Consider the following 14,482-nt stretch of genomic DNA (forward strand, 5'->3'; position numbering starts at 1 on the left):
TTTATTTCTGGACAAGGGGTTGGGAAGAGCACAAGCCTGCCCCAAGCAAGGCACTTTTGGGTCTTTGAAACAAAACTGAAACGAAGAGGCCAGTGCATAATTTGATGTGGATGCTGAAAAACCTGAGGAGAATGTTAGGGACTCATTTGGGAAATGAAAGGAAAACACTATGATGCAAAAGTTGAAGTCAGTGAGGAAGGCAGAAATATATTCTAAATGTCAGGAGATAATACAAGTGTATAAAGTAAATAATATGGTTTTCAATTGAAATGCAACTATATGATAAGAAGAAAAACAATGATTTGGAAGCAACTCTTAGTGATAAGGACTGATCCCTCTTGTCAAAGAGAACTCAGAGAGCAAGGAAGGTATATCTTTTGGGCAAAAGATTAACTGCTGAAAAATACCAGGTTTCAGATAAGGCAAAGAAGCAGAAAGAATATATGGAAAAGATCCAGAGCCAGAGGTTCTTAACCCACGGTCCATGAAACTTTGAAACTGTGTGTGATATTTTGCATTTTTGTGGGTTTTCTGGGGAATATGTCCAGAACTTTCATCAAATTTTCAAATATGTCTGTGATCTTCCACAACACAAAGAACCATTGATCTAGATCAGGATAACAAACTCAAATGCTTGGAAGGGTTATGTAGTTAGCACGCATGCACGATGCAGGCTCAGTTCGTGCACTGCTATGAAGCATAACTTGTACCTAATTACACTGCTTGCTAGAGTATCTGCAGGCACAACAAGAGGCAAACAGCAAAATGACCCAAAGGGAGTATGCAGCCCACGGCAGCCAGCCTGGGATATATCACCTACTCCAGAGAAACATGGCCACGAAAGACAGGAGGAATCATAGGGCAGAGTATAGGGGAAAAAATCACGAATAGGAGGTGGAAAAACTGCAAAAGCATAAGAATAGGAAAAGAGATTTTTGAAAAAAAATAATTAAAATATAATAAAATACATTAATTCAGAAAAGACAACTTTCCTACAAAGTAGGAATGGAGATTAAGGTTTGGAATAAAAACGGTTACACAACCCATATACAATTTTTTCAACAATTAAGAGTAGTACTTCCATTTCTTGACTTTTAATTCGGTGCTCTATTCATAAATATTTATGTACTATGCTCCATCTCCCTCTCTCTTAAATAACTGTCCTTGGTACCATAGCTTATTTACATAACTGACAAAAATAAAACCAGAAGAACTCCTCCCTTCTTACTTTAAGAGCCAAATAAAATATCCAGGTCACTTACCTCATTAAAACTATCCCACAGATCATCACTGTGAATGGCTGCATAGCTATGATTATGCAGGTAAAGAACAACAGCATGTTGAAACACATCTTCACTAAGGTAAGTTTTCAGCATCAACAAGAGAGAGGCTCCCTATTCAAAAAAAAAAAGTGAGAAAGAAAAATAATCAAATACAATATGTTTAAATAATAGAATACAATAGGTTCATAGAATTGAGAATCTAAAATTTAAAATATCATCATTTTAAGCATATACTTTCATATATAGAACCTAGTTATAATACACTGTTATTTAGTCTCATATAACCAGATGTGGACTGTGTTCAAATTGTCTTAAAAATCATTTTAAGGGATTTGAAAAAGACATAATGGAGTAGATTCCCATGTGCACTAAGGTTACTATGAGCCATTTTGCGTGGTCTATCAGTTACTCTCTGTTTGTGTTAGTGTTAAAAAGCTAAGTGTTTATAAATACATTTTTAGTAGAAAAACATGTCATATTTTCTGTGGCACCCCCACCCCTACTCCCAATACTTAAAGTTACCAGCTGCATTCATGGGCACTCTGCTGGAGACTAATTAGCAGAACTCTCAAAAGTCTCTCTGCTAGGGAGTACATTAATTTCCAATTCCAGTATATCATACTGCTGAAGCAACCAAAATCTCTCTTCCTCCTGCAGAGTCACTTCAAATATGTTTGGAACTAAGGAATGTATAGGGCAGTAGGCATACACTAATAATTCAGAATCAGGCATGCAACTATCAAGGCCACACTATATTCACTGATGCACATGTCATCATTCCAAGTCTTGAAACAAACAACACCTCCCCTGTGAAGCCTTCCCTGATTTGAGATAGAAATCATATTTATCCATCTTCAAAAGCAATTTATATCACTTCCTGCATCTGCTATAGATATATATTTATTTCCTCTTCTAGACTGTATGCTAGTTGAGGGAACAACTAAAAAGCTCAACTCCAATGACCAACACAATGCCTAGTACACAGTAGGCACTCAAATAGTTTTTGAATAAATTTCGCTTCCAATAAAAATTCAGCAATGTTAAGTCATCAAGATTATCAGATATACATAACTGAATTTAATACCTATTACTCTTATTTCTATATCACACTTCACAGTGTTACTTGCTCTATAAATTTAAGTACTCATTCTTGTTCCCAACAGTTCCCTTTCTCTCCTGCATCACCAACTTTCCCTCTCTACTGTCACATTTCTGTTAACAAACAGAAATCATGTAACATTCCTCATTTTACACAAATAAAAGATGCTCTTCCTTTCCTTAACCCTATGCCTCTTCCAGTTATCACTCTATTTCTTGTTCTCCTTTTGAAGTAAACTCCTCAGAAGAGTTGTATGCATTTGCCATCTCCACTTGCTCTCTTTCCATTTTCTCTTGAGCCTTCTTGCAACCATCACTGCACTGGAAGTGCTTTTATCACTGGTGAACTCCATGGCGTCAAACCAATGTCAATTCTCAGGCTTACCTCACCAACCTACTCGTAGCATTTGATATGACTGACTGCTCACCCACTCCTCCTTGAAGTCTTTCTGCACTTCACCTTGGGACAACACTCTTGATTCTCCCCCTATTCACCGGGCATCCCTCTCAGTCTCTTTCGCTGGATCCTCCTCATCTTCCCAAGGACTAAATTTTGGTGTCCACTGGCATTTAATCTTCAGATCTCCTTTTTACAGACCTTATCATTTCATTCCTGCCCTACACTACTCTTCCCATTCCTCTTTACCTGTATTTTTCTTATTATTTAACTCACTTCAATTTCCATTTTCCTCCAAAAAATTTTTCTTCATAATCCCAGGCAAAAATACTCTGTGCCATTCATTTAGCACATATTAGTTATCTCTTATTGCTTCACAAGTACCCACGACCTAAACTTTGAGTTTCTTGATGACATAGACTATATCTCACATGTTTTGTGTATTTTCTTCTCTGTCTAGCACAGGAATTCAATAATCAATTAGTCTGACAGCCAGAGTAAAAAGGCAAATAAGCCATAACATTCACCCCTCCCTCCCAACATAAATGCGAGTGGTATTGATATCCCTATTCCTCTGTTCTCTGACCTATGGTGATCCTAATCAGGTTTCTAGTTTTCTTTTTTTGCTTTCCCCTCAAATCTACAGTCTGTGTTTCTGATCCTGCAATCTAATCTCCAATTCTTGAAATCTCTTTTTGCTTACTATTTGTTTTGGCAATCCTGACTTTGGAACATACCTCAATCCTAAATAACACAGCCAAGGGCTTGCTTAGAACCCTCCCTAGACATATTCTACCTGTAAATCTGGAGAGTGAACCACTTTAAAAGATATATTGCTACAAGATCTGGTTAACTGCCCAGAATACTAGTCAGAGAACTTAAACAAGAGACAGAGAAAGAAAGAAATGCCCAAGAAAAGTTAAGACCAAGATTTAAATAGAAGCAAACATCTTAAAGTTTAACAGGACACCTGAAAATAAGACTCATTTAATCTTTAAAATGATTTAAATCATGCAGCTTGCTCACATATGAAATTAATTTGAAACCTACTCCAGGTACTTTTTGTGCACAGCAGTACCTTAAAATAGGAAAGAGAATCAAACATTTCTTCAATCTGTTCTGAAGACTGAACAGATGATGATGATATTGGATGAGATGAATTCAAGGAATCTTTCTTCATGGTTTTAAATCGAGCATCTAAGAAATCTTCATACTAGCAAAAAATGAAATAGATTAGGAAACCACGAACAGTATCAAAGGTGAAGGCAAGTCTCGTAATTATTTATAGGAATTAGACTAATTACTATTTAAGGTCATTATAAAAAAATAACCAGATTCACTAAACTTCAGAACATAAGCTTTTGAAAATGTAGGAAGAATGTGACTTTCATGCATATTCCTTAAATTTAAAAATAAAACTATAACCTCCTGGCCATATGAAAAACAGTGTTTCCTAAACAACAGCATAAGGATGAAATAAGAATCTATTACTAAAGCAACTAAATACCAAATCCGGATATTCAAGATGAATATTCTAAAAAGGTTAGTGTATATTTTAAAAATAAAATTGGAAATTAAAAAACAAAAATAAAACTGGTCCTTAAGCTGATTTCTCATATATAGTCCACCTTTTCTATTAAGATAATATACATTTCCCTTAACTGAGGTTCATTTGAAATAAAATATAACTCTTAAATAGAAAGAATTCTTTGACAGCTCAGCAGATGAACTGCCCTAGAGTATATGTTGGAAGTTTTTAAACATTCTGGGCACCACCAAGTGGTGAAACTGTATATCTCATTGCTTAATTAAGTAACATACACAGATTTAGGACACCTTACTTAGTATTCTAGCTAAAAAAGAGTTCCTTCTACCATTTGAAATTTTTGAACAGGCCATACACAAAAATTTCAAATTGAAAGCTCGAAGAGTACTCCTGTTTTGAAGCAGTCTTGGATCATACATCCAGGAAGTTTAGTAGAAAGTCACAGAATTTTAGGGTTAAAAAGAATCTTTATACTTGCCCACCTATTGTTTGAATTATTTGGCAATATCTGTCATATTATGATCTAGTGTGTCCAAATAGCTCTAAGGATGGGAAAAATCTCCAGAGAGTCTAATAACACAGTGACAACAGTACTATGCTCTTTCTAACAGAATGGTGTTCCAAGTCTTTGAAAAGGCCACAATATATGGTTTGTACCTAAAAAGGGCAAATTATTTGTCTGTATCAACCTATGTATCACTGTTACAAGAGTGTTCACAATGACAATAGAGAGACAGCATTGCTACAACATGTCAATTTTTTTTCTCTTTATACACAGGACAAAAGTTTTGTTTTGTAAAAATAGGCTTTTCAACTTTATTTAAATTCCTTCAAGCAGAAAGGCCACATCTATTAAAAATAAAATGTAGCAAAGCAATTTAAAAGGTTCATCTTAATGACAAAGCATAAAATAATTTCATATAGTTTCAGTTTTCCATGAAATATATCAGTAAATAAAACAATAATTTTCATTGTTAAATCTCAAAAAGTATAGATATAAGTAACAAGGGTCAATTTTACTGTATCTTTCTAGAAATATTTTCATTATTCCAAATGCACGGAAAATACATGGTGCATATGATTTGACTATTTTTCCCCCTAGCATTCATAGTAGGCCTAACAAACACTGTACTTACACTGGCGAGCTCTTCAAATATTTTTTCCAAAGAGAAATACTCCATGAAAGTAGCAAAACCTTCATTTAGCCACAGATCATTCCACCACTCCATTGTTACCAGATTACCAAACCACTGTGGGAAAAAACACACTACTAACCAACACAATATTTACATTCTCAAGAATTTTCTAATAATTCTATCATCAGATTAATCACCTATAACCAGATTACAATTACTTAAAAATATAGTTATTATAGTTAAAACAAACTATATTCAAATTAAGGACTTATAAAAGTTGTATAAATTTACTCTAAAAGTAAAATAAAACTTTTAACATTTTACCTTAATTGAATGGGAAAACAAGCAAGAAAGACAATTAGTGTATTTACAAATTTAACACACATGCTATATACTAGGTAAACAAAAACAATTTTTAGCCACCTCATTAAAAGTGAGACTTCGCAGATAATGAAATTCTTCTACTTCCTAATATCAAGTTAGTAAGATTATTTTCCATTGTATCTACAACCACCCAGGACAACTAAAAAATAAATTTTCTATCTGAGAGATTTTCCTATAGTCAGAGAGCCCATGCATCACGTTTCTTCTCAGTTACCCAAGTTGAGGACAGTATTTACATGATTCAAACAGAATTCAAACAACATTTCTTAAGAAAGTTGGCAAGCATGTAAAATAAATGAAATCAGAAAGATCTTTAAATGTCTACTTCTATGAGGTAGTAAGAAGGAAAAAAATGATAGGAGATTCTTCTAAAAGAATGTATCTCAAAAACCCCTGAAATAAAGAGTGGTAACGGTACGTTACTATTGTCGAGTCGACTCTGACTCTAGCAACCCTGTGTACAGCAGAGCGGATAGCATTTTCATCTGAAAATTAAGTTTGTGTTAAAAAAGCATCATTTTATTATGAAAAAAGGCAATACTATAATAATAAAGCTGAATTATTATTAGGATCTAAATCTATTCTAAAACTCTTGCATATGAAATAGACCACAAGTATGAGATATAACAGCCTTGGTTGCTAATACCTGATGGGCCAGCTCATGAGCGATGATTTTAGTAACCAGTTTTCTATCTGCCACTGAAGAAGTATTATTGTCATACAGAAGGGTCTCTTCTCGGAAGGTAAGCAAGCCCCAATTTTCCATTGCTCCTGCTTCAAAGTCAGGAATAGCCACCAAATCTGGAAATAACAAGAAAGAAGTAATCAACTTTCCCTCATCTAAGGCACTTCCTAGTTAAACCAAAATATTTTACCCATTGGTTTATCGCTGTGAATCAGGAGGGAGTGAGTTCATTTTACACTCCTAAGGAATGGGACCTTCCTTACTCTAGCCCTGTATGCTCCTCACCTATCCATCACCTCAGGAAGATCTGATCAAACCCCTGCAGAGTCACTGCTCCACTGTCCCTCACCAAAGGAAGAGATACCTAACTCCTCTACAATGAATCAACTTCCCAGAGCAAGGGGGACAAAGACAGGGCCAACTCTCTTCTATCTAGGACCAGATCCACGTTGAATAGCACGGAAATGCTCTTGCTCTCCTGAGCTCCCATTACTCAGTTTTTATTATTTGACTCAGGAACTTCTTAGGAAGTTAGAGTTAGTCAAACTCCAGACTAAGCCCTAATCAAATTCCCACTTACACAGCACCTTTGTAACAGCCCCAACAAACTTCTAAGTGTTTTAAGCTCCACGTTCAGGTACATTCACGGAATCTAAATAATCTTAACAAATACAATTCCTAAAGCATTAACAGCATTTCTTTTAAAATAACTTGGGCAAAAGTTCTTCCTGAAAAACATTTGCAGAATGAATCTAGGTTATAATGGTAAAGAAAATCAGAGGTACCATTTGATTCTTACCCAATTTCTTAAGTGGGTATTGAATTTCAAAGTAGTTTTGATAAAACTCAAGAAGCTTCACAGTTGTTTCCAAGGCATGGTGAACTTGACCAATCTTTTCTGGTACAGCATATATAGAAACCTAAAGGAAACATGTACGATGTAAGAACAGGTACAATTAAAATGGCATGATCCTCAGGTGAACACTGTCAAGACTAGTATATAAAGGATTGCATAGAGTTGTACAAGATTTTTCAGGACAGAAAGTCTTGCTTATTGTTCTTTTAGCTCCCACAGAGTTCAGCAAGTCACTTCCATACATACAACAATGTTCAAAAAACTTAGATTCCTTATTTTTAAAAGTTAACATAACAACTAAAATGAACTACTTTGGGTCATGTTATAGCAATTGATAAGCATGTGCCCATTTAATTTTATAATACTCTTCTCCTCCTCTCCATTACCTACAGTTGCCATTCCTCACCTATGAGCTATCCAGATTGCGAATTATTCAAAGGACAAAACTAAATTTTCATCCTTTTAGCACCTATCACAGTACCTGGTATCGAGCAGGCACTCAATACAGAGGAGTCACATCTTACGAGGGAGTTAGTTCTAAAGCAAACACATAAGGCAGAAAGTGCATATTAGTTGAAATTACCCTGGAAAAACCTATTAGAGACCAGCACATTCTCTTTCAGTAAGTATGGCACAGCCCGTTTTATTTCCAGCCTTGGGACAGCTTACCTTTTTCCCAGTTGTTGGCTTGTTTTTACGGACCACGTTACATAAAAAAATAATCGTACCCAGCAGAGTGACACACTCAGTGAGCAGCACACAGTAACCAAAACCAACCAAGGGGACAACAGATTCATGCCCCCATTGCCCGTCCACTCCAGGGCACATGCTCACGAAGGGGGAGACAGGGGCAATCACCCAAGAAAGAGTTATTCTTTCTCTCTTTTTCTGACTAAGGGCATAAGTTAAACACATACGATGGGACTAACTGTAAATGTCTTATTTATTAAGTTATCAAAAGGCAAAATTTAAGCCCTTATGTTAAAAGCAATGGGTTTTTAAAAGCAATATTTATTGTTTTTCAATTGATTGGGGAAAAAAGCCCTCTATATTCACCTGGGGAAGTGGGATGTGGGCAAGACATAGCAGAAAGTAAAAATCTCAAAATAAAGATCTCAACATGTGAGAAATGGAGACTTACTGAATAATTCATCATTTGGACAAAATACATTAGTGAACTCTAACTCCAAATTAATTTTAGTCTCCTATTTAAGGACTGAAAAACTGTCAAGAATTTCTAAGAGGTCAAAAAGATTTCAGCCATAATTGTCTTTATGTGGCACTTCAGTCTGTGGAACATATGCGTTAATCACAGAAACATGGAGGTAACATCGCACAAAAATTAAACGCAAAGAAAAAAAATGTTTAAGTAAACCAACAACAAAATGAAATGTACAGGCTCTGTAGTTTGAGTGCCAGGTTCAAATCTCTGCTAGTTGTGTGACCTTGAGCAGGTTAGTTGATCTCAGTCCCCTTATCTGTAAAATGGTGACAAAAGTAGCTCCAACCCTCACAGGGTTGCCATGAGGATAAAATGAGCTAAAATGTACATAGAACTTAGAAGAGTGCCTGACACAATGTAAGTGTTCAATAAATGGTAGTTATTACCATTATTACAAATAGAGTCTCATCACAAATGGGGCAAAATACGTGTGAGTAGAGCACTATGGCAACTGCTACCGGAAGAATGAAATGTCTAAGATTGGAGTTAGCCAATTAAAAATACTTCAATAGTATTATATATATACTATATAATACTTCCATAATTGCTTTCTAAAGTACCTATGGAAGAAATTTAATCTCCCACATCATGTGGCCAAGTGTACTTCACCAGCCCAGAACTCTGCCATCTGCAGCCATTGGTACAGGCTGTGACCACAGCTTACTGAATTCAGTCACCACCTGCCAAAGGAACTACAAGCTCATCCCGCTGACATGGCACTTCCCGCATCTTTCCCCTCTCGAAGCCAGTGTTAGCGCTAAAAAAAAAAAAAATGGCCTGACATATTCTTTTTAAATCTTTAACTATCATTTTAAATGACTGTGCCAAGATCACTTGGAATTTGAGATAAGTCTTTATTATCACTGCCTGTTCTTTCCAGACAATGTATTTTGCATTATAGTTCACACAATCATCTGGAAGATGCTATCCCAACAGGAACACCACTCATATTCCCCAGATTCCTCCTTAAACATCCTTCTGCCACACACACCATTTAGCCACTCCCATCACTATGTGTGAAAGCACCTTTCCTTAGAGGAAAAGCAAAGGGAGAAAAAAGAAGTTCACATGAAAGTAAAACCAGACCAAAGGATCAACTTAGTCCCATTTCTGGAATACAATGATTAGGAAAAAAAGTAATTTGGTATTTTCTCTTTCCTTCTATTTCTTTTCTTTTTCCTTAAAAGAACATGTGCTATGAGTTCTCACTAGAGATAAATCATCTGGTCATTATAATTATTATCAAGCTTGTTTTAGTGCAACAGAAGCAGTAAGAAATAAACAAAGAAAGCAACCCAGCTCAACAAAGATAATCTTGACCAAGATGCCAGGGCTTGCTAAAAGCACCCTAAACACTGTTAAATGGAAGTCAACTGGCACTCAGGCCCTAAGACTTACAACTTAAAATTTTTCTTGCAAGATCTCTTGGTGGGACCTTTGGGAGATTTCTAAAAGATACAACTTTAAAGACTCCTGGTCAGCTCTCAAAGAAAAGGGTTCTTTAAGACTGAGGATTTTGTTTTCCTTAATGTAATGAAAAACAAAAACTAAATAAAACAAAAGCAAATACAGAACCAAACCTCACCCCCCGCAAAGGGACAATAATATAGCCTGCAAGATTCATAAAGACAGAAAATACTGGAAGCTTCCAATACTAAGTTTCCTGAAAAACACCAGGTTTCATAAACAGACAGCTGAACACACAAAAAAGCATAAATTCCTAAGGGGAAAAAAAACAAAACACCAGTCTCAAGTCTATCCAGAATAACTAATTAGATGCGACTTGGGGAGAACGATATAAATCATGTAAAATGTCCCGGTCTGGTGGAGAGATACTTTACGTAGAAATGTTGTTAGTGGAAATTTGGAATTAATTCATGTTCCTGATTGAATATGAATAAATTGAAATTATAACTTCATATGGATAATACTGTTGAAGGTTCTGTTTGAAAGTTATATAGATATGGTATCCGCATCTGACTAACAACCATCGGATTCTGATTCTACAAATTAGACCTGTCTATGTAAAAACAAAATTAGGCAATGGCAAAAACAAAACAAAAACCTCAAGACAAACAGATAAAGTAGTGTATTTCAATACTGGCCTAGAATTTTCTATATAATTCTGGCATTCCTGAAGGCAGGGACAAGTTTAAGGAACACTGAAGAATGGCCAGAAATGATAAAACCAATGTCCCTCTTTCTTTAGGCCCTTGACAACATAGTAGTCTTTATCACTGAACATGACACATTTAATAATCTACAGTCAACTTTGACATTGTCAGCTGTTTGGTAAGACTGACATTAGTAAGTAAAGCCCTGCCGTCTTATTCCTGAATACTGTGAAATAGACCTAACGTCAAATATTGCAAAATAGAACCTATTCTAGATGTTACAGCATTTTAGCATAACAAAAATCCTTTGTTAGACTCCAAATATGAATTCCCGTCACCATACCTACAGAAGTTATTTATGTCATTTGGTATAAGAAGTAGCATGTTGTGGTAGACGGCACAACTCTGACTATCACTTACTGGCTATATAATCTTGGGTCAATTAGCCTCTCTGAGACACTGTTTCTTCATCAGCAATATGGGGCCAATGCCTCTCCCTCATTTGGTTTATAAAACGAAAAAATGTTTATAAATGAGTGCCTAGGACAGCTGCCAGCACAGAGTATAACTCTATGCATGTTAGAGTCTTCCTCCTTTCCTAATAAAAAAAAGAGAAAATTAATAAAAACAATTGTTTATTTGTATAATGTTAACTTTTTTCAAAACATTTACCACTGGGTAGCATTAAAAATAATGAAAATTATTTATATTTATAGACATACAAGGGAGTTCACAATATATTTGCACATAGAAAAAAGAGAGTGCACTTTCTGTGTGTGTGTGTGTGTGTGTGTATATTACTATCTGCCAGGTATTGAATATTTTACAGGAATTTAAAAAATTTAAACCTTAGGCAGTCTAATGTAAGCATATAGTAATAGAGCTGTGGGAGGTGAGGTGTAGAGAGGATGACAGAGCCATCTGCCCACCCAAAGGCACACAGCTAGTAAGCTGTACAGGGGGAATTTGACCCACGTAGACTCCAGAGCCCACATTTAACCATGTTGCTTCCTAATACAAGTAAATAAAAAACAAAAAACAAAAACAAAGTCACCTGAAACTTCCTCTCTCTCAATCTCTCCCTCCCTCCCTTCTTCCCCCTCTCTCTCTACATATATATATATATATATATATATATATATATATAAATAAATATATAAATATATGAGAATGAGGTATATATCTGAGCAATGAATAATTCAGCTTGACTAGATGGAAGAATTCACATAGGAGCAATTGGAAATATAGTCAAATTTATATGAGGGCCTTGAACATCAGAATGATGAGTTTGAATGTAACCCTCCAGGCAGTAAGAAGCCAACATAGCAGTTGAAAGAAAGAAAGAGAGAAATGGAAGGAGGGACAGAGGAAGGAAGAAAGAGAGAGAGAGGGAGGGAGGGACAGAGGGAAAAGAAGAAAAAGCCAAGACTGCATACATTTTGGGATACAATAAAAAGTGCTGGGGGTTTTACATCAAAGAATGTGATAAGAACTACAAAAGGGATGTTACTAAAGTGCTATGAAAGATTAGAGAGGGAATCATTAATCCCAGCTGGGGAAAGAATGAAAGGATTCAGGGAGAGGGTAGTATTCAGCTGGGTGTTGAAAAAGCAAACCTGACTCTTCTAGATTGGGCCTTTTAGGTTTCAGCAAGGCAACATCTGAACCAAGGACTAAATTTGTGGTGCAACACTTGAACTGGAATTAATCGAATTTTTTCAGATTTAAACTAGTCTTAATATGGTTTCGAAAGGATTGGTTTGGACTTGAAAAAAATTCTCTCAACCCAAAGGTGAGTAAATCATATTGAGCACTTACTCAATATATAGTATACATTTACCCTTGAACACTTAACTTTACTTCTTGAATAGTTCTCCATCCTTTAATGTTGAACATAAAGGCATACAATGTCATTGCTGATAAACAGCCAGATAATCCTTATCTCTAAAAGTTATGAGGTAGACATGATAATCTTTTCTATCAGAAGGAGCTATACCCTTTTTAAGTAGCAAAATAAGAAGATCCAAGTATATTGTGATTAAAATAAAGCTCTAGTCTAGAGAGAAAACCCAAATCCAACTGAATGTGTGCAAAGCTTAGACAACATTCCCTGGTAAGGTTCAAAAATATGAAAAAAAAATTAAAGAATTCCATCATATTTCTATCATGAAGAATATTCATTTTTAGCTTAAAAAAGATCCTTTTCTCCTTCTATATTGTCAGTATGTAAAAATATTAGCTTTGTTAAGTCTCTACTGTGAAATTAAAGCATAAAATTCAATCAAACGACAAAGAAAAGCAGAGGAGCCTACTCAGAACAAAAAATTTTGACAAACTACAGATATACAAGACCCTTAAACAATCTTATGCATTACTCTAAGATGAAGAAAACTCAATCAGGACTTGCTTTTTAAGAAAGGAAGATTCAACTAACTTTTATAACTTAGAGTTTTTCTTCCAACAACACTTTTATACTATCTTTTAAGTCTGCTCAATGTTCTAGATTTAGCACTGTCCAATAAAATTTTCTGCATTGATGGAAATGTTCAATATGTGTAATATCCAGTATGGTAGCCATTAGCCACAAGAACATGAGAAATGCGGCTACTGAGACAGAGGAAGTGAATTTTAAATTAAATTAATTTTTTTTGCAGCTTTATTGAGTTATAATTTACACATAACATTGTGTAAGTTTAAGGTGTACAATGTGTTGATTTGATGCACTTACATTATGTGAAATGATTACCATAGTAGTGTCAGTTAACACATCCATCACCTCACATAAATACCATTTCTTTTTTTGTGGTGAGAATATTTAAGATCTACTCCCTTAGCAACTTCCAAGTATATAATACAGTATTGTTAACTATAATCACAAGCTGTACATTAGATCCTCAGAACTTAGTCATCTTATAATTGGAAGTTGGTACCCTTTGACCAACATCTCTCCATTTCCCCCACCCCTCAGCCCCTGACAACCACTAATCTACTTTTTCTATGAGTTCAGTTTTTTTAGATTTCACATATAATTGAGATCATACATTATTTGTCTTTCTCCATCTGACTTATCTCACTTAGCATAATGCCCTCAAGGTCCATCCATGTTTTTGCAAATGGCAGGATTTTCTTCGTCCTCATAGCTGAAATATTCCATAGTACATATATACCACACCTTCTTTCTCCCTTTACCCATAGACAGACACTTAGATTGTTTCCATATCTTGGCTATTGTGAATAATGCTGCAATAAACATGGGAATGCAGACACCTCTTTAAGATCCTGACTGCATCTCCTTTGGATATATACCCAGAAGTGGGATTGCTGGATCATATGACAGTTCTATTTTTAATTTTTTGAGGAACCTCCATACTGTTTCCCATAGTGGCTGCACCAATTTACATTCCCACCAATAGTGCACAAGGGTCCTCTTTTTTCCACATCTTTGCCAATATTTGTTACCTCTTGCCTTTTCGATGAGTTATTCTAACAGGTGGGAGGTGATATTTCATTGAAGTTTTGATTTGCATTTCCCTCATGATTAGTGATGTTAAGTACCTTTTCATGTACCTATTGGCCATTTGTATGTCTTCTTTGGAAAAATGTCTATTCAGTTCCTCTGCCCATTTTTAAATCAAATTGTTTATTTTGCTATTGAGTTGTATGACTTCCTTACATATTTTGGATATTAATCCCTTATCAGATATATGATTTGAAATATTTTCTCCCATTCCATAGGTTACCTTCTCAGTTTTTTGACTATT

The 14,482-nt window shown here is 35.3% G+C and overlaps 1 protein-coding gene across 1 annotated transcript in view; it reads right to left on the minus strand.

The window, feature by feature from the left end:
• The window catches only part of LNPEP (leucyl and cystinyl aminopeptidase), a 93,731-nt gene that overhangs the window by 29,634 nt on the left and 49,615 nt on the right, over nucleotides 1-14,482 (minus strand). The window contains exons 5-9 of the mRNA XM_004420347.3: nucleotides 7,329-7,449; nucleotides 6,491-6,645; nucleotides 5,461-5,574; nucleotides 3,857-3,991; nucleotides 1,263-1,394 (exon numbers count right to left, since the gene is read on the minus strand). Coding sequence (XP_004420404.1) covers nucleotides 1,263-1,394; nucleotides 3,857-3,991; nucleotides 5,461-5,574; nucleotides 6,491-6,645; nucleotides 7,329-7,449 — 657 coding nt within the window. The remainder of the gene's footprint in view (nucleotides 1-1,262; nucleotides 1,395-3,856; nucleotides 3,992-5,460; nucleotides 5,575-6,490; nucleotides 6,646-7,328; nucleotides 7,450-14,482) is intronic.

This window comes from Ceratotherium simum, chromosome 4 (genome assembly GCF_057802395.1).
Source record: "Ceratotherium simum simum isolate JZ-2026a chromosome 4, ASM5780239v1, whole genome shotgun sequence".
NCBI classification, from domain to species: Eukaryota; Metazoa; Chordata; class Mammalia; order Perissodactyla; family Rhinocerotidae; genus Ceratotherium; species Ceratotherium simum.